Genomic DNA, 25,355 nt, shown 5'->3' with positions numbered 1-25,355 from the left:
ACTATCTGAAATTCTTTAAGAAAAGTAAGTTATCCTGCTTAATATATCAAAAGTAGACAATGTTCTGACATAACACTGATGTGCTTTACTGTATCCCAATGGTCTACTTTTAAGTGATATCATCCTCATATTTAGGCTAAACACATTCGATTATTTTGTATGCCATCTACACAGGTCCCTGTTCTGTCTAGTGCTATGAATGTAACTTAAAACTTTAAGTGTGGATTTTTTTATTCAACATGCCCCTAAATAGACTGTGGTGCCCGACAAACACTATTAGGTCATTATTTTATTGTACCAAAATTCTAGTGACTTCAGAAATCATAGCATCTAATGATTTTGTGATGTCTGGATTTGAGTACTACAGTTGAGAACTGTATTCAGTGATTGTTACTATACACTTTTCAAATAAAAATGCTTTTTTATCAATTATTTTGTATAGTTGAAGCAACTTTATTTCTGTGTGGTGGGTGAGGGACATTAGATCAGCATTACATGAAATTTGTGTCACATTAAAAATGATATCCACCTGAAACTAATATAATGTTGCATGTCAATTATGCCTCAATTAAAAAAGAAAGGTATCCATTAGGAATTGGGAAGTCAGTGATTTGGGTACAGCCAAGCGATTTTATCCATCTCTCTTAACTCTCTCATTTATTATTTGTATAAAGACTGAGCTTTGCAAGGGAAACTTTCTAATAATTTTGAATGATGCATTTATAAAATTAGCAATTAACATGTTGATGTATTCTATAGTGCATAAGCGCCCTCACATATTATAACTTGTTTCTTCCCCATGATAAAATGCTGAGGCAGGTGGTGGTAACGCCCATCATCACAGGCTAGTGAAAGGACTAATGTTCAGGGCCAAGTCAAGACCACAACCTTACAGCTTCCTTTTAAATGCTCATTTGCAGAGGCTGCCTTGCTCCCAGAGTTGTTCCCCCTCCATATGTTGCTTAGATAGGTGCTGCCAAGATAATGATGTTTTTAATTTAAAGTTAAGCAATTCTCCCACTGCAAGCAAATAAATGCTTGGCACCATTCATTCAACTTTACTCTGTGGTAGCAGTAATGCTATTTCACACAAGCAGCAATAAGATCACTCAACCGAACCTGGTAAGAGCAGTTTTCTCTTCGCTGTCCCTTGCAGGGAATGCAGGCTTTCTCAGAATGTTAGGGAAACACAGACAAAGGAGGGGATTGAGACACAGTTTCCTAAAAGTCGTTAGGTTATCACTGCTCGATTCAAAGAACTGGAAAGAAAACTCACTAATCAAAAGGGATGATTTATACAAAGGAAATATGAAAGAATATGCTGTATGGAAAATGATTTAGGTAATATTGAGACTTATTCCTTACCTGCCAGTTTAGCTGCTGCCCTGGCTATTCTGGACACACCTGGCCTACCATCCTGCGGAGTATGTGCACCTGTGCTTGCCTCTGCCTGGACTGCCTCTTCCACCAACAACAACTCCCTTCCGACTACTTCCCTAGCTTTCTCTCCATCTTTGCTTAAGTGTTATCTTCAAAGAGAGAGAGGTCTTATTTAAAATTACTATCTTATTTAAATGACCAATCTATGGTTATCATACTTTCAATTATCACCCGATTTAAAGTCGCAACCACAGACTTTCACTCCTGGTAACTCTGGATCCCTGAGTCGTCTTTATTTTTCTTCATAGTCAATGGGATGTCTCTGACTTAATTATTTGTTCCTCATCACTGGACGTATTTCCTAGATATATTTCTTTTCCTTCTTTCCTCACTGCATGTACCTCCTCCCCTCTCCTCACTGCTGTAGCCTGGCATCTGAAACAGTGCCTGGCAAATAGGGGACACTTAATAAACAGTTGTTGAGAGAAAAAAAATGCATGAACCTTATATGAGAACTTGCTGGGTGGACTACAGAATAACATAATATAAACTTAACATTTTTTACTACTTTATTGAAGTATTAGAATATTTAAATTGTATAATTTATTGATTTTTGTCATGACACATGGCCATAAAAACATCATCATTATCAACACACTGAATATTTCTAAACCAACCTCGCATGCCTAAGATAAATCCTAATTTTCCATATTTCTGTTATAATTTTAAACACTTGTAAGTATATACTTTAATAATAACAAAGAAATTAAATATAATTATTTAAATCTTTATTGCATTCCTAATATTTCCCATCAAAAAAATAAGAGAAGGAAGGAAGGAAGGAAGGAAGGAAGGAAGGAAGAAAGGAAGGAAGGAAGGAAGGAAGGGAACTATAATGATTATGATGTTAGCTGAGGGGATTTTCAGTTCTTAATGAATTGGGTCCCTATCAAAATATTGATAAGGATGCTATACTTATTTGCAGGTCAGAAGAGAATTAAGAATTTTCAAAATGAAGAAATATGAAAGATTTTGAGGAGTGTCAGTGTGTTCTTAATTTTATAATGCTAGTATTTTTTCAAATTTAGAATAAAAATATAATAGATTACTTTTGCCATTAATATGGATTTAGGGAAAATTAACAGAAAAATTATAAATTTCAGTTTGCTGACAAAAACAGTCAATTTATTATGAATTATATTGTAACAAACAGTAACTAGTTAATTCATTTATGTATAATAATTTTAATGTAAAAATAAAAACAAAAATTTCTCAAACTATAACATCAATTTTATTGTAAGGCATATTATAAGTAATTATTCAAAAGATATACTAAATCAATTGTTTCAACATTTCTTAATGATAAATTATAACAATATATGTAATCAAACTATTTTTCATTTCCCACCTTCAGGTATTCACTTAAAGGCTCACCTTAGAACCTTTTTATTCATTATATTGATTAGTATAGTAAATACAGTTATTTACACCACAACTGAACTAGTGTTTCTTTTTGTGTGTTTCCTGTGTGGTTGTACTTTATTTTATTTTATTTTATTTATTTTATTTTATTTTATTTTTAGGTTCTACTTTTAGACTAATAAATTTCTCCATTTTAATTGTTTGTTTTATCACTCAGAAATGTTTATTTAAAAAACATTTCAAATGATAAAAGCTGAAATGATAAGGACATAGAAAATAATCCATACATAACAAATAAATGTTGCTGCTGACGCTATTAAAAAGATACTCTTGTATTTTAAGAATTCAGATCTTTTTAGGCTGCTGAAACTGCTTATTCTCATACCCAGGAGATCCTAAGACCACTCCAAAGCGAACCTGGCGGCCCCATGAGCAGGTCCTATCTGTTACATCAAATGTTCAAAAACGCATATAGTGAAGCCAAAATAAAATCCAAAAGTGTCTTTCCATTTTTGACTTTAGAATACATTATTCTAATGGAAACCATCTAGGTTCTTAGTTCACTTAGATGGGTTCATTCCCAAATCTCATATTTATTCAACCCAGCATGATGATCGAGGATCCTAAATGATTGAGTGAAGGGTGAGTTCTCCTAATACACTGCATGTTCTTGAAGCAGAATTCACAATCCCAATTTCCCTATAAATGTGCCTGAAAATATTATTACCTAAACATCTTCCATGTGGCATAAAGTCATGAATAATAAATGTAAAATCAGCAGATTTTTAGTGGGGAAGTTTTTCTGAACTAAATTCTCAAGAGAGTAGTCTACCAGGTAACAGGCCAACTCATCTCAACATAACATCTCAACATCCACAGGATAATACAGAGGAAACTGTGATTGTTAAAGTTACAAAAAAGCAAACAAAAACAAAGGCATTTCTATGGCTGAGAAATATCTCGGACAACTAAATGAGCCGGTAGAAGGAATATTAATAGCCAAGTCACAAGGTTCAAATACTTCTTCCATGGTTAGCAGTAGGGCATGTTATTTAACCACTCACAGTACCTTCCCCTATAAAATGGGGACAATATTTGATCTGCTACTGAGGGTTGTCAGGAGGATTAAAACAATACAGGTAAAGTGCTTAGATTTGTTCCTGGCACAGGTTAACTGTGCCCTACATGTTACAACTTCAAAACTACCAAGCGATATAAATATGAAGCATGAAACACACATAACAGTCATGCAACACTCCAAGCATTAGAGTACTTGGATGAATTTATTAATACCTTACTTCATCTCATTTGTACATGCCTTTAAGTATTTCATAGGTAATACTGATATTTCACATTCCACATTGAAAGGTTTAAAGCATCTTTCCTGAGAAAATGTCTAGAGTTAAACATCAGAGCGGATGATCAAAAGGCTTGATGTAATTCACCCTTGACGGTGACTACAGTGTCCCGTTATTCCTGTAAAGTGTGTTCTGCTTTCCTGAGTGTCGGTGTGTTTGCGTTTCTACAAGTTAGAGTTTAGTTTTACTCAAAGCAGTCATAAACTCCACCTGCAATGAATGCATGTATCAAAATTTAAGGCCATTTTCACAAAAAAGCACTAGATATAGAATTCTAATTCATGAATTCAGATTCTTCTTGGCTGCAGACAGCAGCCACTGTTGCTTTGAACTCACAATATACACATTTTTGGGGAGGTATGAGCTAACAACAGTATTGTGTTCTAGTCTCCCCACGACCCAATATTTCACTTAGATAATATAATAAATATTGAAAAAAAATTAGTCACAAATGCAGAGTCACAAAGTGCATTCCTTTGTATTTTCACGTGGATTGTCTTTAGCAAACAATTCCAAAACCTATCAAAACCAGTGGATTCTTAAGGTGTAAGGATGCAGGCATGATTCTCAGGTTTTGGAGGGTTGGATGGCTTGGGGAATTAGCTGAAAAGAAACTTCTCCTGCCCATAATTTAGTAGAGAATACCTGTTCCACTAATAATAGGTCAGGAGATCAACTTATCTCATGGTAAGATATTTTTTATTATCCAAAAGTCAACTTTAAAATGTAACATTTATTCATATACCTATACACATTTCTTTTTATTTATATACATAAAAACCACTATCTAAAGGTCAAAGTTTACAACCATAAACTATGCTTCAGAAAAATCTGCAAAAAGATTCAAATTTTTTTTTTTTAACTTTAAAGCAGAATTCATCTTCCATTATGGGAAAGCACCCAGTGCCTTCTCTCATTTAGTAAGTTTAGAAGAGTTTCCTTCCCTTGAGAATATATTTGTTTGATTTTCTGGAGTATTGTTTTCCTGCAAAGCTATTGCTATATAAAAGTATTCCACCAAACACTGGCATTGAGTTATTTTAACATGTAAGTTTAGATTGTGTTCCAAGGAATAAATAAGACCCACATAGTGACCTTTCTCATTCAGCTCTTCAGCCAGCCAGCTCACTTCCGTAGCCTAATCAACATCAGATAGGGGGTCGCACCTTCAGTCTGCAACTCACTGTGGAAGAGACCACACAATCATCAAAACGGAGCACATTAAACGGTAGTGATGTGATTGGTCTACCACCAGCATTACCACCTCTACCCCCTGTATACCACCAGGTCTGACTTAATTGCTTTAATCTGAGAGATGGCGGTTAATTAATGGATTCTGACCAGTTCCCCCCATGAGACACAGTAAGATCACAGTAAGATCGTGGAAGCATTAAACTTATGTGAATTCACGTAGTTGTCTAGACAAGAGTGAGGAAGAGTGAGGGGAAGTGAGAGAGAGTTAGGGACTGGGTCTATCATTTTACTCAGCGAAGATTCTCACCGCAGTGACTTGGAAATGGGAAATAAATCAACCATTCCCTCAGGACATTTTGGTCCTGTGGATTTCTCAGAGCCTGAACTTCTCTCTTCACTGTGTGCACACACATGCTCACATTTGTATATACATGTATGTGTTGTTGTTGTTGTTGTTGTTTTTGTCATTGTCTGACAGCATGACCCCTAATCTCCAGCAAAGAACTTCTGGTGTTCAACCCAAGAAACATCTACATGTTCTAATGCTGGAGAAGAAAACTTGTGTTTTTTAATACTTACTGAGAGAGAGCATGGAAATGTATTTTGTTTGATTTAAGGGATTTGCCAAGATTAATATTTAAATGCACTTTTTTTTTTTTTTGCTTTAATGGTTACTTTTATGTGTCAACTTCTCCCTAGAGTTATAATTCCATTGTATGTTGGTGAACCCAGACTTAGCAAATGATACTACGCTTCCATTCTCAAAGCAGCCAATTGGCCGTATTTTATTTTGCAAACATGTAACTTACCATCGTATCACACTAATACTGAATTTTTTATCAAAAAATCATAAAACAAAGGGCATAGTCAGTCCAATTTCCTTATATCAATTAGAAAAAATTCCATGCGACCTTTCTCAAGTCATAGGAAGAAAATAAAACTAAAAGACCTTTAACAATTAATTAACTGCAGCTGCTAAAGAATCAGCCATAAAAGTCACACTGTCCAACACGTCTGCTCTGTATCAGCAGGAGCCTCAGCATTCACTACTGGAGTAGTTACAATGTGGAGACAGCTAACTGCTCCCTCTGGCTCCATTCTCTCTTGGGTCAAAAGAGCTGAGGTTGGTGGATGTCTCACCACCCCTAGGGGAATGGTATCAGGTAAGTAAGCCAAAAAATTGACCAGTCTCCTTCCCTTTGAAAGTCCTGTTCGCCCTTCTGTTCTAAGCTCTTCGTCCTTTCCCCCACTGAGGGGACTACTCTCGCTGCTTCCGAAATGTGGGCATCTCACTTTCTCCTTCGGTATTGCTGGGGCCTACCTTCTTCAATTAGAATTCACAGGGCTAGTGTCCAAAAAGTTGACAATGTAGAATCTGGGAGCCCAGAGATTTTAGAAGACTAGATTCATCTTGGTTTCCTCTCTAGTCTCTAATCACATATATCATTAGCAAAGTGAAGCACTGTTGCAGGGGGTTCCGAAGAGGCACATGAATCAGAATTCCTAGACGGATGCTAATCACAGTAGCCCTGCTTCTCCAGCTCAGGCCTTCTGCCCTAGAGGGACTAGACTGGGAAATTCAAAAGCTGCTAGAACAGGAAGTTTTAAATGGTTCATGTAATTACAGACAATATTTTTCTTTTAAGTGATAATTTCATAGAGTATTATGGGAATGAGTTTTCAGCCCAGAAGTCTTTTTTTTTTTTTTTTTTTACAACTTGTCACTTCATATTCTGTCGACACTAACAAGTACTTTGATGGTTTCAACTATATTTCGTTTGCTTTAATGGATCATTACCGTCATTACCATTGCTTGATTCAGTCATTATTAGGTAGTTATTGAAGACACTTGTCCTTAGCAATGCAGGAAATAAAATGAAATACAAGGAGCTATCCCTTCGTTCTTGACATTTCCAATCTCTCTGATTTGAGATACAGACGTGGACATTTAAATAAATAGAAACAACTTATAATTAAAATGTTCATTTATGGCACAGAAAATATGAGCAGCGGAAGAAGAAGGACAATAGAGGAGATGGTCCGTTTTGCTCGGAGAAAGTATTAAAGCTGAGATTGGGCTTGTTTTACAGCAAAGAAGAGGGAAAAAAATCTAAGTTTATTCATGCATTTATTCAGTACGTATTTATATGTTAGGCTTTGAGGATTCAGTAGTGAACAAGATTAATGCTGTTCCTACTCTCAAAGAACTGGGAAACAGACAGTAACCAAGCGACGGCATACATGAATACATAGGAATCCTTCTCAAGTGAGATGACTATCAACATTCACGCGTGTTTGACAGATGTCGTAAAGGCGGATGGGGTAGAAGAAAGGCCTCACCTTGTAGAGACGGCTCTAGACACAGTTGTCCTAGGACTTTCAGACCAAAGCGCCACCTTGGTTTTCAGTTCTTTATTCTGAAGTTGAAAAAAAAAATGTGCAGAGATCACATAGTTGGCACATTTATCAGCCACGTGCTTAATGCTTCTGATCAGGCCTATACCGCTCCTTGGCAGTAACTCCTTGTCATTTCAGCCCCTCTATTAGAACACAAAAAGTAGCCAGTTGAGAGTCACTATTGTCTCTGAAATTACAAACACACTCAGTAGCAATGGGACCTCCCTTTGCTTTTAACATCTCTGTGCCTAATTGCCTCATCCATATAATAGGTGTAATCACAGTCCCTTCTTTGCAGGTTCTGAAATAAAAATATGTAAAGAATTCAGCTCAGTGCCTGGCACAAATTTTTAAGATGTAAAGGCAGCTGTTTAAGAACTGGGCTGAGTCGTTATCCATGCACGGTATGTTTAAGTGATTTTCTTATTACATTTGCTTATCATTACTTCCTAATTTGTATAGAATGAATATGTTAGTTATGTACAAAATAATATAAGGAAAATATTTATCAGGTAACATTTGCCAAAAGGCCACTAAGTAAGAAAAGCTGTGAGGAGATGCCTTCAGAGACATTTCTTAGGAGGCAGAGGCTCTGATGTGACACGGTTCACATTATCTGAGATTTCCTGATGTGAACTGACCAGCCCTGACCGAGTACTTGACTGGACACTAGTTTTGAGCCAACATTCGACAAGCCCCACATTTTTAGCTGTCTGGAGCTATGGGCATTGTCTTTATCAAACAAAAAGTGTCATATAACCCAAAGGAAATGAGATTCTAAGGGAAGCCTGAGGCTTGAAGGGTTTATCCTCCAGAATAAAGGGAACAGTGACCCTCTGGGAAGGTAGAAATGGCAAAACAGGGTGAGGGTTCCAAAATTTAAGATGTAAAAATGTGTGCAACCTCTTTCTGTCATTATGATTTTTTTCTTCTGCTGAGGGAAAGCAGAAAGAGTAAGGTGGTGGGAGGAAGGGTGTGGAAGTGTGCTCGGGGCGTGATAATGTATCTCTTCTCTGGCCTATCCTGGGGGAAGGGAATATGCTCCAAAGGATGATGAGGTTTCCAATGGATGTCACAGGACAGGACAGCCTGGCAGGTGACAACAAGCAGGAAGTCAAAATACTGAGGGATGAAGTAGAAAAGGTGACAGGTCCAGGCAGTCAGTGACTAGCCATTTGACAATGACAGACGGGGTAGCACTGAGCACAGAGTCGAGCTGTGGTAGAGGCACCTGTGGGGTCCTCAGATACCCCGATTTCTGTGAGGGCTTTACCCCACTTCCTGTGAGGCAGGGGCACCACCAGCCTAGGACTGCAGCTGAGAGACTAAAAGGGCCTTCTCTAGATAAAGGGGAATAGGGAGCAGGAAGAAAAGCGTGTCTCATTACAATAAATCATAGAGTTTTATCTTAAGTTTTAAAACACTAAAAAATAAGAAAAGTACAAGAGGCTTCTTGAAGTGAGTGAGCCATGAGGCAAATCTTGGAAGCTTCGTGGATATGAATAAAGAAAGAAGAGGCAAGAGGACACACCTCAGAATGGGAGGCAGCATACCTGGCTACCTGCCTAGAGCTAAATTCACACAAGAGTGGCCTTGACCAAGCTTCTGATTCAAGACCACATCGAGAGAAGTTATCATCTGTCTCCCCAATATAACAAGTATTCTGGAAAATTTGGATGAAGTTTAATAATTACTTAATAATATTTAATATTAATAACCTAATAATATCATAAAATAATGTTTAATACGAATACTTTAATAATTATTAAGAATACTTGCAAAACTATAATTTCTTATGCTTAGAAGATATACACACTCACAAAAAGATGCTCATATATATACATGGACACATGCACATGGACTCGCACATAGACACTCGGACACAGTCACACACAATCACACACAGACACACACCCATTCACATACAGACATACTCAGTGTCACACTGGCACATCATCATGCACAAGCACAATGTTCCTAATAGGCTCACTGATACACTGAACACACACACACACACACACACGCTCACGTTCACACTGAAATATACAACAGATTCTCTCCTTACCTGGGCTTCAAGTATATTAACTTTTTCTTTCAGATTTTCAATTCTTTTATCTTGTTCTTTTAAATTATTTTTTAATCCTTCCATCTAAGAATTGGGAAACACAATTGGGAATATCTTATCAGACAACATAAAATTAAGTCAGAAAGTGTACAGGTTTCTGTGGTTAAATGGTTTATCCAATAAATAAATCCAAAAGCATCAGCAAACTCAGGAGACTACAAAACATAGCAGGGCAAATTGGCGCCTGTGGATGAGCACATGTAGACGGTGCTGTTAAACATTTTAATCTTTAAAAAATGCATTTAAACCATATTCTGCAGGAGTGTATTTGTAGAAAGTAGCATTGGTCATCCTTTTGTGTCTCAGCCACATAACGTTTGCATCCTGCAGAGGCCAGGAGACACGATGCAAGGCCACTGCCTGGCATGGGAAGCCTCCTTGAGGCAGAGATCTGGTCAACCAGAGGCATAATGAGGTGAGTCTACTTTGCTTTGGATGAAAAGCATCAGCCAAGACGCAGCGTAGGGGAGGTGAGTGATGAAGCTCAGAACGGTGCAGGGGAAGTGGACAAATCTGGATTCCAAACGCCAACTCTGCTTCTACCAGCTCTGTTATTTAACTACTGTGAGTCTCAGTGTTCTCATCTTTAAAACAAGAATGTGGGATGCCCCTAAGTCCTCTCTGACTCTCAAGTGCCACAAGTCAATTCTCTTGGTGAGGTCCTAGCCAAGCAATCACAAATGCTACATTTATGTCAGGAAGGTATTTGAGTTATTTAGAATTTTGGAAACAAATACTAGGTAGTAAAATGAATGAATGAATGAATGAATGAATGAATAAAAGTCTGATTTTAAGTCTAAAGCTAACCTCCCAAACCAAGGCCAACACATATCTTGAAGTAAATGGTCTAAGTATACAATCCACCATCCATCCAGCTCCCACTGCAATGATCTCTTCTCTTTCACTTGCCAGAATGTTCCCAGAGAACGGCCAGGTGACATCCCTGTTTTAACACATCTCCTAATTTACATGAAACTGATCAATCATTCCTTTCTCAAGAAAAGGCTGATTCTCCTAATCCACAAAATCTTCTAAAGGAGAGAGTATATTACCTGGCTCAGAACACTGAAACATCTACAGAGAAGTCTCACAAAATTCCCCAGAACACTTCCAGGGTTGGCATACAGACAAAAGAGGGAATTGAAAACAGAGCTGAGTTGCATGGACATAAAAAGAAAGTCTCTGTGGGGAATAAATCTCACTGCTTGTAAAGTCCAGGCAAGCCACTTGTAGTCGATCTTCTCATTGTAAACATACCAGCTACCAAAGAAGCATGCTTGATTAATCTGACCTCTTGGATGACACTGCGAAGGTTCTGATGTTGGGAGTGAATCACACACTGCAGATGAGAGATCTGCTCCTGGAGAAGGGATATCTGCATCTGAAGATCCTGGCAACTGGAAATGCAGAGGAAGAATAAAGGGAAAAGATTTGCTCATGCATTATACAGCTGTTTTTTTCCAGCTGTGCCACCAGGCTCTCCTCACGTGCTAGCTGCTCCTGGGTGTCGTGTGAGTAAGATGCCACACAAGACATACTGAAGATAAACAATCACAACACAGCCACTAAGTAGCTCAGACATGAACTTGTGTGAGAATATCAATTCATGTCAAAAGTTCATCTATAGCCACCTGTGACCCCCCTCCCTCCAGATATTAGTCAAGTTGCGTTGAGCCTGGTAAAGCACTGACATATCTAATTTGTCTTGCTTATGAGTACCCATAGAGCTAAAATCCATGAGAATATATGGGAACAGCAAGGTTAGAACATGTGGCCAGTAATGGGGATTTTACTGTATCAGAAACCAATCTCCAATGATATAGAGTTAGTATATGTTGTGGATTGCCTGTGTTTGTCTTATCTATCTATCTATCTATCTATCTATCTATCTATCTATCTATCTATCTATCTATCTGTCTGTCTGTCTGTCTGTCTGTCTGTCTCTGTCTCTGTCTGTCTGTCTGTCTGTCTATCTATCTATCTACCTATCTATTTATTTAGCTTTCCACTTTTGATAATTCTGCTACCTGTAAGTAGGGCAAGAAAAATAAAGAAGGAAATTAAATTCCAGCTAATATTTTGAATCTATACATCAACCAGTATGAAAAAAGATGGGTGAAGTTTGAATTTAGGTTATTCATACTTTACTAAAGTTCCATTTAGGTAACTGAAGTTGATTTTCTACCTTTTGACTATTTCTCTTCTTGCCACTATTATCTGAGTTATGAGGCAACATGCACTGTGACAAGATCACCAAACTTGAGGGCATTGTGACTTTGAGGTCACACACCTTCCTAAGCCTCAGTAGAGCAGATACAATAATTCCTACCTCTCTACTACTTTACAGATTATACTACAGACTTAAAGAGGTAAAGCGAAGGTGGTTTGGGGAAATCAGCTTTCACAAAGTAATGTATTAACATCGTCTTAGCTTATTAAGGTTTTACAATTAGTAGCCAACATCCAATGCCATCACAGTCCTGATTTTTATAGCCTCTTCAAACATTACAAAAGTCATGGAAGTTCAAGTGACACTACAGAATATATTCTCATTTGAAAAAAAAAAAAGTCTCTACTCTGTCTGACAACATGTACTAAAAATTATTTCTCAAACTTAACATGCATTGGAGGATCTTGTTAAATCATCAAGGATTTAGTTAAAGTGCACGTCCTGATCCAACAGACCAGGATAGGGCTTGAGATTCTGCATTTCCAACGTGCTCCAGGTATTGCCGATGGTTTAGCTGGTCCATGGATCGTGCTTCGTGTGCCTTGAGCAGCACAGCAATGAATCACTTAGGTTGTCTCAGTAACTTTTAACATATAATAAAATCTCTAAAAGCCAAGCAATTTTCAGGTCACTTGCAACATTTAAGATAGTCTTTTAATTTTCTTCCTTTCTTTTAGTTTTGCATGAGAAAGTTTTAATAAAAGGTTTTTTTTTTTATGGTAAAAAAAATTTTTTCTGTAAAACTCTAGAATTCCTTGTACAAGTACAAATAATGTATAACGATAGTGATTATTTACCCCATGAAGTTAAGTAATTTATGCTATAAATGTACTATACAATTTACACAACATATATGTCACAAAATATGTTTATAAACTGTAGTTCATTGTTCATAGCATAAAAAATGAAAACAATCTAATGTTCACCAATAGAAGACCAATTAAACAAATTATGCTAAGCCCACGCCACTTTCATTTTACATATACACACACATCACAGACATAGACCAATAGATTTGATTTATATCAAAGATCGTTCTGCAGAATGTTATATGAAGAATGGTCTTTTCAACAAATGATTCTGAGATAATCAGATATTCATATGAAATAAAGAAAAAGAAAAATTCTATGTAGGCTGTGAATAACATTGGGGAACCAAAAGGCTTTCAAAGATAATATAGAAGAGCATTTTCATAAATTTGGAATAGAGAAAGATTTCTTAAAACATAAAACTCAAAACAGTATCTACCACAAAGGGAAAGACTGACAAGTTTGAATAGACAAAAATTAAAAACTTCTAGTAATCCAATAAGCATGAATATGACAGCCTTAGAATATTGGTAACACGAATGACTAATAAAGGCACTGTATTGCGAATACATAAGGAACATCTAAAAATCAGTAGGACAGATACCCAGTAGAAAAACTAGGACGTGACTTGACGAGGCACGTCACAAAAAAGAGGAGTTGAGGGTATAAGGGTCAAAACAGCACAGAAGGCAAAAAGCAATCTGGCCCGTGGCTGGTGCTGAAATTGCCCCAGTGAGGAGAGAAAAAGGAGAAGAGAAAAAGGAGGACAGACCAGTCAGACTCAGGACTTTACTGGGAAATCACGAGAAAGAACTTGGGATGCTTTGCAGAGGCAGGGCGGCTTTGAATCCTCATGAAAGTGTTCATAAATTCATAAACTGATTTTAAAAATACCAAATAAAAATTTCATTAGAATGTTAAAGGCGTGTATTCACGATGGTCTCATTGTGTCCTATGATGACCCAAAACTCTGAGACCGAAGGGAAATAAGTAAGTGGCTTTAGGAGGACAGTGGGCCGGGGGATGGGGGGAAGGGGGCAGATGTCACACTCTCCAAAATTCACAGTTTAGGAAATGTTCCCATGTATTCCACGAGAGTATTACCAAAATAATCACTGTAAATAAGTAAAATCTGAAATAGGATTCAGGATAGAAGAAAAGGATTTCTTGATGCGCTGGGCTTTCGGACTTATCTGCATTAGTATGCTAGACAGCAAAAGAGAGGGAAGCTGAGGATCACAACCGCAAGAATAGAAGAGGCCAGGTCCTTACATTTCCCAGGCCAGTCTAAGATGAAAACATAAGCTAAGACATGTGACTGACCCTACTCACATTTCAACATTTCTAAGATGAAAACATAAGCTAAGACATGTGACCCTACTCACATTTCAACATTTCAACAAAACTCAGGAGTGTGTATTACTATTGCCTGTCAAAATCTTCCCCATTATTATTTTCAGTGGTGGCACTAAATTGTGGGCTTGAGAGAGCCATCTAAACTACCACAGGTAAATGTACAGTTTAAGAAACAATATGCTTTAACATGTAACCTCAGCTCCAAGATACCCTCTTTCTTTCTCTAAAGAATTTGCAATCTTTAAATTGCTCATATAAATTTTACATATACATAGAAAGAGGGAGGGAGTGAGGGAAAGAGGGAGTGAGAGAGAAGGAGGAAGGGGAGGGAGGGAGAGAGGGAGAGACAGAGAGAGGGAGGTGGGGGGAGGGAGGGAGGGAGGGAGAAGAGCCAACATACTATTTATCTTTACAAACCTCAGATGTGTTTCTCCAAAGGATAACTATGAAATGGGCTCGTGTGTTTGCCACAGGGCAGAGGGATTAGTTGGAAGCCTGCCTTCTGCTCATGGTTACACAGGATACTGAGGAAACCAGTATGAGTGGTCTCCAGAAATTTCCAAAGAAAGAAGGTAAAATTTCTTCCATAGCAGAAGGAGCACAGGCTTTGTTATGACGATACTAGAGCCAAGACTCACAGCTCTGCAACTTCTGAGAGCCTGAGGAATCTTGACAAGTCACTTAACCAGTCTGAAGCCCTGTCTCTCCCTGAAAGGTCCTTGGAAGGAAGGATTAAATTGAACAAGGAACCTGGGGTTACTCTATAAACCGAAAGGCACTATACATGCGTCACTTAGTAGTGATGATAATAGAAATATAGAGTTAACCGTATCGTTAAGAAAAAATGCTTCTACCAAATCTTTTAACTCTCATTAAAGTACTTGTGAGGATTAGCTTACGATATTGTAATGATGCATACATATCCATATGCAAGAAAAAAAGTCATTTTCTTCTGAGTTTTAAAACTTTAAGAATTATCATCCTCAGGGATGGTTTTTAACATTAAAAATGGCAAGTCAGAACATACTGAATCTTTTTATCAAAATGGCAGAAGGGAGCTCACTGCAATTCAAGAAAGTCACGGTGCCTGTCAAACCCACCATCTATGCCTAAGGAAAATTAAATCTCCCGTAGCCCCCTAGACTATTCCTTGAGTAAGAAGAAGACACCCACAGGACTGGGAATGGGTGCCTGCCAAAGGTTCCTGGTTGAGTGACAAGGTAGGGATTGTTCGACATGATCCATCTGCCCAATACAGAGAATACTATTAGGCCAATCAGACTCTTTCCTCCGGAATCTGAAAGGAAAATACAGAGGATGTAAACCAGCTGGTGGAAAATAGTGGGAAAAGTTAATTAATCCTACAGGAAGAACAAGAGAAGGGTGAAACTGTATGCGCCCATGACTGGATGAGAGCAACAAAATAATGTGCGTTCTAAAAACCACATTGGGTGTCAAAGGGAGGCCTTCCTGTTTCCCCACGAGATGTACCCTCTTTATGGCCATCTCGCTCCAATCTTAACTGAACAGAAATCCCTTTTATTCATGGTCGCTTAACCAAGTCTCTATTGCTTTAACCAAGAGTCTGATTCGTACTGATTTCTTTTTTTTTTTTTTTTGTCTATTAGCAAACTGAATACCTCTACACACAGCTCAGAAAAAGTAATAAGATAAATATTTGTGATACCTATAATCTATGAGAATTACATAAGCCTGGATGTTCAAATACCTTTCTAGAAACACAAAACATCCATTTCCCTCAAGATATTTCTAAAAATTCTTTAAGAGCTTTTTCTGAGAATTCCTTATAACAACTGCTTATATGTAACAAAACTGAAAGAATAGATCCGTTTGGTTTTTATAATGGTTATGTTTTTGGCTCAAAGACTGACAAAAACCCTATTATCGATTAAAAAAATCATTTTTAAAGAAAAAAATCATTTTTTAAAGGAAAAAATCAAACTCAGACTGTCTGGACTCTTAATGCAAGGCTTGTTGTACCAGCCAGTAGTTCTGTTGCATGGAAAGTTCTCTATTTAAGAAAAAAAAAAATAAAGTAAGTCAAAGATTTATTTAGAATTAAGTTATAAGTACATGTAAGTAATTCTAAAGACCTGTAGATATCTTCCACAGGAATTCCTTCATTCTCTCAGAAGTCCACCTGCTGGGGCTATAAGCTTATTCACAGGGAAGAATATGGGGGAATCGATAACTCGGTGGTACCCCAATGTGTTTTGATATGTATGTGCAATCGCCAGGGTCAGCCAGTTCGGCCTTTGGCATGAGTGGTCAAAATGTATATGAACCAGAAGGCACAGCATATGACAGATGGGAAGAGAAAGAAAGATAACAGGAAAGAAAAAGAAAACAAGGGGAAAATATCAAAAGACCACGAGAGAGAGATGTTTGATCATATATTACTGATTAAATGAGAATAAGAATTTGTATATTCTCTAGATGGATGAACTAAGATCTTTAAACAGATTTGACTTTGAACATTATATCAAAACACATAATGACTAGAGTGGGCTTAGATTAGAAAAGGAAAGGAAAACTACGGAAAATGTCATGTGATATGAGTTATTACGTGATATTCCAGAGAATTTTTTTAACAGTGGCTGAGTGGTAAAGCAGTTCTGGTACCCACAAACCCACCCTCACCCCAGGGCACACTGAGGACTGTGGATTATGAGTATTTGTAAGTACCTGCAAAGAACAAAGAATATTTTTCTCAGTATTTCCGTCACTCTACAAATTCCACTTGTGGCTGGCCAATTAAATGCCTGTTGTGGCAGAGGCCCGTTAACAAAATCAGAAACATAGGGGGAACGAGGACGTCTAGAGAATCTCCTTTGTCCCCAGGGTGAACATGGAGGGAACAAGCTCATTCAGTCTTCAGAAGGATTAATCCTCCCACCAGTTTCCCTGTAGCCCCAGTGAACTCTGCCCCTCTCCCCCATTTCCCAGTGGGCGGGGAAGGGGAGGCACAGGGCCGTGAATCGGGAGTTCTCCCCGTCTCCTGCACTGTCGGTCCTTCTGTTTCCTTGGGGGTGGAGGCTGGTATAGCCTTCTGTCCACTGGCCAGTGGACCAGTGGAGAGGAAGAGGATGAGGAACAGGTTTTCCTCAGGAGGTACATTCACAGACCTTTTAGCACAGGTAGCGCTGGATTTGAGTTGCAGCAGCTTGTTTTCCAAAGATAGTTTTCTTTCTAGCAGTGTTCTCTTTTCCTAGGAGAAAATCGGACACAATTTTTGCTTCTCTCTCTCTTACTCTCTCCCCTTCTTTCTGTGTGTGTGTGCCTGTGGTAAGGCAATCTTGCAAACTTCACACAAGATGCTTCTGCGAATACCAATACATCTTGAGCTGAAGAGGTAACTTCATATGGAGCTGTTACAGGGCAGCCTGGTCAGGCATTCGGCTGTAGGGTTTTCATGTAGCTCACGTCAGGTCAAGACCAGATGTCTTTACTCCCCTCACCTGCCTAGAGATTCCGCTCCTTCCTTAGCCCTTTGCTGACCCATAGCCTGCTCAGTAAAATGTCTCCAGCCCCTCTCCGTTCTACTCAAAACGCAAACTGCCTGTCCATCTCTAGGCATTGGCTCTCCCACCGTTACACCAAGGACACTACTGTACTTATCTTGACACCTATCTAGATGGCATCTATCGGAAAGCGGAAAAAGAGCAAATACATTTTTAGTGAAGGATCAAGGGCACAAATGATAAAAATCACTTCCTGATTAGGATGTAAGAAAAATTATGACATTGAGAAAGAATATGTACAGAAACGCCTTAATGTCACTATTAAGCCAAACTCTTCCATCTAAAAAGAAAATTGGCAAGTCCATGAAAACCCAAGCTGGGATGATCGTGTTCTTTTATATATTTGATGGTCAGAGATTTTTTTTTTTCCACGACATTGTTTAAAATCATTCCTGCTGCAGTATTTATGCAGGTGAAGTATAAGGCAGAGCTGCACAGCAAAAGCATTGGAAGGACTGCGGACAGGGACTGACCTGGCTTTGAAACTTGTGGCTGCATAATTTTTGCCAAAGCTTTAACCTCTCTGGACCTTATCGTTGTTAATAAAAATGAACCAAAACTTGGAAATTAAAACATTATATAGCATGTGGGTCATATTGGGTCACTGTTTAATAATCTGATCCAAAGATTATTTAATTCTCTTAGGTTTCTCTGTGTTTAACTTTTATTATTTATTATTTGATTAGAGCCCTGACTCTGAAGTTGAATGTTACTCTATAGATTTCTGCCTGGTAGAAAAGATAATTCTTTAATTGCCTTAAAGAATACTAACCAGCTAAGAATCTAACCTAGTAATCCTATTCTATATGATTTTTTTAAAAAATGCCTATAAATAGCCCGTTTCTCAAAATATTTTATTTTAACCAGTTTTGCCATCTTACTGGTTCCCTCATTACTTAATGATTGGAATAAAACATCTGATATGTATTATTCTATATTTGTATAAGTCACGTTTTTGATTTTTTGAACATTTCTAAAATGTGGATAATTCTATTTTGAAAGTTGGGATGATTGAAGGTAATATATGTGAAAGGCCTATGTGCTTCTCTAGCACATATTAGGACCTTGATATATAATAATTTGAAGGTGCCAAATGCTTCATATCTTGTGTGCTATGTTATTTTTAGAATTTATACTAACTTTTTCAAATTTTTCCTGTAGCATTTTGTCACATCGTCCCGTTATAGCCCTGGTTGTGTTCAAATTATTTCCGAGGGGTCATAGATATGCCTTGTAAGCTTATTTTAATACTTGTACCATCAAAGAAATACACTGCTGATAATATATTTTGAATTTGTAGGCAGGAAAATGGTTTTTAACATTCTTCTTAATGGACTTAACTCTAGATTAATGGAACTTCGTAACCAGGGTTCCAGCAGATCAGACAACTGGATGTGGAAATATTCTGCTTTAGCCACGTCTCTCATGTAGCTTGATGTCTGAATGCTTCTTTGACAGCACAGAAAATCACACTGTACCAGCTAGCCCTTGTCAAGGACAGTGCCTTCTGGAAAGGGAGAGGAGTTCACAGCGCCACCTAGTGGACAATCCCCTCTTCCCAAACCACACCTCTGGGGAGCTGAAGCGTTCCCCAGCACTATTGATCAGAACGGAGCAGGAGCCAATTTAAATCATTGCCAACTGTTAACATTTAAATGACTTACAAACCAAGGATGCCGTTTTTATCTGGCATCAGAGAAGATAGGGGCATAATGGAAAGGACTGTAAACTGGTAACTGGACGACTGTGGAATGTTCCGTGTTTACATTGTCCTCATTTATAAAATGATGATGGGGATCTAGGTGATCTCAAAAGCACCTCTGAGCTCTAAAATTCTAATAGAGCTAAATCAATGACACTAGAAAACAAATATGGTGCAACAGAATTGCACTGCTAGCAAAAGGAACATATGCCATATTAAAATGTTCTTACTGGGCGTTTTTGCTGGCTTATCACTGTGTTTATGGAATTCATTCTCACTGCATTCCTGATTAAAGTGGGACAGATGGTGAAGGTTTTAAGTAATGTGTTCATTACCAGATCTCATACCACTAATGGCTATTTACTGGAGCAGTGGCTTGTTCAAGTGAGTAGAAAATGAATCTTTCTCCAAGGGGTACCACTAGCAGGGTGGTATTTATCAACCTTTGTTGTGGATATTCATTTTTAATTTTCATTTCCTTGTTGAACTCATGTCTTTTTCCTACTAATACAAAAGTCTCAGTACCCCCTCCCCTCACTCTGATACACACCCCCCACCTTGGAAACCCCTCATCACAGCCTGTATCCTGAGTCTCTCCTTAAACTAAGACAATGCTGCCCAACTTCACTTCTAATAGTTTCATTTATTTACTTGTTTTCCAAATATAAAGTATCTTTAAACTAAAAATGTTTAAAAAATAAAACAAAACAACTTTTGCTCATTGCTCTTCCATTCCATTCCTATCTACCTCTGCCTCCTAGACATTCTGATAGGACGTGCCCCCTAGGAAGACATAGAGAATAAAACTTACTGGACTATATAGAGTATTCTGGAAGGTTACTGCAAGGCCTTGCTGAACCCTGGGCATCTTGTCCACTCACTCTGTCACAGAGTCCTAGAGACAGCCCGCTGTTATGGGTCAATATCAAGATAAATGCTAAATCATCACTCCTTGAAAATATCTGCTAGTATCTAAGCTACTTAACTTTTTTCCAGGGGACATACACTACCTTCAGTGGGGACGTCAGCATTCCTAAGGATCCCTCTCTAAGGAGAATGAATGATGGCAGATCAGGAACATTCCTTGAGTTCCACACAACCCAGACATACTACATTGTAATCTCCATGGAGAGATTATCTCTGATTCATTCACAGATAGACAGCAAGCCACTAGCTCTGCCTGGTACATGATAGGTACTCAAATATTCATTGAATAAATAGTAGAGTGAATATATCCCAAATTTCACGTCTGGGACAGATTTCCTGGGGTTTCTAGGAAATAGAAATTATATTCCACTGTTGTTTGTTAATTTTCAGGGACTGACAGCTAGCCACTAAACCTGACCCGGTGTTGCTGACTTGCAGGTGATCGCAAGTCTAAATTCAAATGTCACTGGTTAGTCAAGTTGATTGGTTAAACAACCTATTTGCATCCCAGAATTGTCCTTCTTTCCTAATACAAACATTCTTTGTGCTATCATAGTTTATTAAACTATTTATTACATGACAAATATTCTAACACTACAAAGTATTCATCCAAAGATTACAGTTTGTCCAAAACATTATAATTATAAATTGTCACACTTGGACAAACCAGCTGCTTGAGGACATCTAGCACAGTGATTTGGCTGGTGTATAACACTCAGTTACCCACTGCACCCCACAGATGTTGCTGTATATTATTATTAGTAGATTCGGTTAGTTTAGGCTTATTTAATTTTCATTATTTCCTCATAGTACCTTCGTTAAGATTACAAATTCAGCCAAATACACAGTGTTATAAATTAAATTCTTGGGAAATATTTAAAATTTAATCAAAGTTCCTTTGGCAAGAAACATGACTATTATGAAATGTGATGCTTTTGAAGTGACATTACTAAAATAGCATCAACACAGGCAGACTCATGAACTAAGTCTGAGAAGAACAGAGGCAAATCAGGGAATTAATAAATAAAAAAATGTTTTAGAAAATGTTCACTAGAAGCCAAAGCCTATATTCTTATCTACCCCCAATTCAGTTTCAGAGATGCCAATTTTCTGTTAGTTTGTTTTGCTATTAAAAAACCAGTATATCTTTTTTTTTAAAAGTATATCTTGGTTTGTCTGAATCCTAAATTTTAAGGCATGCATAATTAAATTTCTATGCTCATCTTTTGTATATATTTGGAGCACCAGCTACTTAAAGGAAGACAGGAAGAAACTTTTAATAATTTTTTGTTCTGTAATTACTTTCCCTAAATCTCTTTTGAAAGGTCCAATTTCTTTTCTTAATGTGAACTCTGTCTGTCCTAGTGCAGCTATAGGGTTTTACAAACCTAAAGTGGACACGCGTAGCCAATAACAGACAGTTGGCTGACTCTAACATAAAAATGCTATGACTACAGGGATGCGCTATATTATTACTAGTTATAGGTGGACTTTGTGATCTTTTCCATTGTTCCCATTCACAGCCTCACATGGTCCCTCTTTCTGAGTCATACATTTACTAGAAGAAGAACGTGACAGATAATGACAATGGCAATTTTTGTGGAGAGGTAAATCACTAACAGTAAAGATCACATTAAATGTATAGGGAAGAAACTAACATCTTTGAGTACTTGTCAAAGTCTTAGTATTTGCAAAGAGTACTTCTAATTAATGTTATCTAATTTATCTTAGTGTTTTTTTTTTAATTCCAAGAAGAAATCCCTTTGATTCTCTTGTCACTTACCTTTTCCATTCTCTGTACAAGGTTCTCCAAAGCTGTAATTTGATTATGTTTTTGTTCAAGTTTTTCAGCAACTTGATTCAGATTTTCAAGCTGTTCTTTCAATTTCTGTTCTTTTTCAAGTTTGTTTACCTTTGGTCAGAAAAACGGTTGTCAGACTATTGGTTTATTAAACCTATACAGGTATTATCTCCCACTATAATTTTCTGAGTAGCCAAAAAAAAAATTTAATAATTAACATTTGTTTAAATTTCCTTTTTGAATCTAGTTTTTCCTTCAAAATAAACCTGATGGTCCAAAACACCACCAAAACAATGGAAAATTAATAATATACAAATGTTATTTCTAGAATGTTTACATTTGTTACCATAAAGCATACTATCTGAACTGGTATGAGAAAGAGAAATGCTAATTTAAGAAAAGTAAAACTTTTGACTTTTTCTCAACAAAACTTATATGAAACAAAAATAAAATCTATGAGTTCAACTAAAAAGAGTGTTCTATTTTTAATCAGAAGGTGTCATAAAAGCAGAATACTTATCCCACGGTGTCCAGGCATGCAGCAATAATGCTGAAAACCAGAGAAGTCTTCACCTTTGGCAGTTAGTTCAAGGGTGAGCGTGTTGCAACTGACATGCACAAGCACCTTTGCCTGTGTTTTTTATAGAACTTGAGACATTACAGTTTAAAAAAAAAAAAGCGTCCGGCTTCCCTTGAAAACACCAGGTGGGAATTCCTGCCAGGCAACTCCAGAGTGGGGCTGAGTGTCCCCGACTGCAGATATGAGCAGTCCAGTCTCGCAGGCCCACCACTCACACAGGGAACTGGGGTCCACACAAGCCCACTCACTTCACTTGGATTCTTCATCTGCACCCTGCATGCCCCTGAGTTCGGCACCGTCGCCACCACAGCCGGAGGCCTCCAGCGTGTCACCTTAGCGGAGGATTTCCTGCTGTGTTCTCCTACTGCGCTTCCGAGGCCCTGAGCTGGCACACATCCAGGCACCCTACCCCAACATGAATGAGTGTTCCTGTTTTAAGTTTGGCAAACATACACATGTGCACACATTCACACACTCACATGTATTTTTCCTTTTCCAGTCCCAGAATGTAATTTTCAGGTAAAGTTTTATTGGTCCTAGAATATATACTTCAGATTTAAAAAGAAACAAAAAACATATGTGTATGTGTGCATGATATATGCACACATATACATGTTTATGTTTTTATATTGTAATTTATATACTGTGTATATATATGAAATATATAATATTGATCTATTTTGAAGTAAATATGTACATATATGCACATGTTTTTGTTTGTTCAATCTGAAGAGTGTTTCCTTGGACCAAAAACATTTGAAACTATCTAGCCCAACTCTTTCATTTTTAAGACGAGGAAATCCAATCCAAGAGGTAGAACGAGTCAACCTGAGTTGGTTACTTCGTCAAAGGCAGAACCAGAAGAGATGTCACTGGCCAGTGTCTCCTGGGACATCCCTGCTGTCTAGGCAGGGTGGCACAGACTCCCCGTGGACTGTGCTCTGCTGGGCTCTGAGTAAGAGTGGCAATACAGCAGCGTGGCATCATCTGGGTACCACGCTAAGCAGGGGTCGGAGTTGGTTAGCACAGAAATGGGCTTCTTGCCCTTCCCAGGGCCTGCCAAGTCACGTGACTATCGCTTGCTTTGCATCTAACTCCGCCAAAAAGGGAGACAGAAATGACTGAGGCTCAGTTCCCCAATCGCTAGCAGCTCAGTACCTGGAGAAAGTGTTTCTTGTCCTCGTGCTTCTTTCTAACATCTTCAGACTGCGTTTGATAGATTTCAAGTACTCTCTGGGCTGCGTTTCTCAGAGCCGCTGCCCCTGCTTCTCTGGAGGCTTCCAGCTTCAAAAAAAGTCATTGTGCATGTTTTGACATTTACAATAAAAAGAGTTTAAGGCAGAACAGTTCGATGGCCAATTAAAAACACAGAGGCTGCAATTGAACCATTTGCACCTTGCTGACAATGGATAGGAGAAAAGATGCTGTTATCTGGTAAGGGGAAAATGTAAAATGAGAAACCCCTATTTTGTGAGCTGTCAGGTGGGCGGATTTGCCCTGACCAGCTCCTTGCATATCTGTGCCCTGCGTTTACAAACCTCACCCTTCAAAGAATTCTACAGTGCCCTATCAGCGTATTCCCTTACAAGCATTTTATCATCGCTGTCCATGACAGTACTAACAGATGTATTTTCCTGAAATAGCAGTGAGACAAGATTGGAGTTGTCAAGGCAATAAAGCTAAAGTGTCATTTATCTTTCGAGGATCTAACCTAAAGAAATAATGGAGAATGGCTGTGAAGACTTACATACCACCATATTCACTGTAGGAAGCATATATAATAAATAAAAAATACAAAGCATCCAACAATCGATTAATGAAACAAAATAGTAAGACTTTTAACTATGAATACTCTAATATTTATTAAATATGTAAAGACTTTCAAAATCTATTACAGTAAGAACACTTAACATGCGACCTACCCTCTTAACAACTTTTCAAGTGTACGATGCAGTATTAACTACAGGCCCCCCCGTCGTACAGCAGATCTCTAGAACTTACTCATCTTGCACCACTGAAACTTCAGACCTGTTGAGCTTTTGTAAGATGTTTTTTAATAATGAAAGGAGGCTCCAAAATAAAACAGTGACATTTAATTTATACTTGTCAAAATGCTCCTCTATGTATGTGAGCATATGTGGAGATCTAGGGTTGTATGTGGCTGTCTGCTTTCACGGGTCCACGAATCTATCTTATTGGCTCAAAGGTTCAAAATATGAAATTGAAATTTCTCCTTATGGTCATACCTTGATCTTCAATACTTCATTCTCTTTGTTCATTTCTAAGAGCTGCAGGTCCTTTCCTTTCATTCTTTCCATGAGCAGATGCAGACTGCAACAGGAGGGATCCATTTCAGACTCACAGCCACTTCGAACGGTTCCACAGTGCTGAAATGAGCACACATGAAAATCACAGAGCTGACTTGTCCTTTCTTCTACAAACTTTGATACCAATGATTGTCACTCTGTTTTACACACATCAAGGAAGGTTTAGGTAGCAGAAATCAAATATCAATGGGAATTCTAAACGAAG

At 37.9% G+C, this 25,355-nt stretch overlaps 1 protein-coding gene across 2 annotated transcripts in view; it reads right to left on the bottom strand.

The window, feature by feature from the left end:
- Window positions 1-4,985: 4,985 nt before the first annotated feature.
- The window catches only part of CCDC68 (coiled-coil domain containing 68), a 25,432-nt gene continuing 5,062 nt past the window's right edge, over window positions 4,986-25,355 (bottom strand). The window contains exons 3-10 of one of the 2 annotated variants that reach the window (XM_011361124.1): window positions 25,070-25,210; window positions 23,982-24,107; window positions 22,226-22,354; window positions 17,418-17,500; window positions 11,168-11,273; window positions 9,817-9,900; window positions 7,695-7,771; window positions 4,986-5,343 (exon numbers count right to left, since the gene is read on the bottom strand). In XM_011361124.1, the coding sequence (XP_011359426.1) occupies window positions 5,286-5,343; window positions 7,695-7,771; window positions 9,817-9,900; window positions 11,168-11,273; window positions 17,418-17,500; window positions 22,226-22,354; window positions 23,982-24,107; window positions 25,070-25,210 (804 nt within the window). In that variant the 3' untranslated portion in view covers window positions 4,986-5,285. The remainder of the gene's footprint in view (window positions 5,344-7,694; window positions 7,772-9,816; window positions 9,901-11,167; window positions 11,274-17,417; window positions 17,501-22,225; window positions 22,355-23,981; window positions 24,108-25,069; window positions 25,211-25,355) is intronic. The other variant, XM_011361123.1, reaches the window with a different exon arrangement.

This window comes from Pteropus vampyrus, unplaced genomic scaffold (assembly GCF_000151845.1).
Source record: "Pteropus vampyrus isolate Shadow unplaced genomic scaffold, Pvam_2.0 Scaffold62, whole genome shotgun sequence".
NCBI classification, from domain to species: domain Eukaryota; kingdom Metazoa; phylum Chordata; class Mammalia; order Chiroptera; family Pteropodidae; genus Pteropus; species Pteropus vampyrus.
The sequence above is the reverse complement of the archived record's forward strand: the minus strand, read 5'-3'. Positions and strand labels throughout refer to the sequence as shown.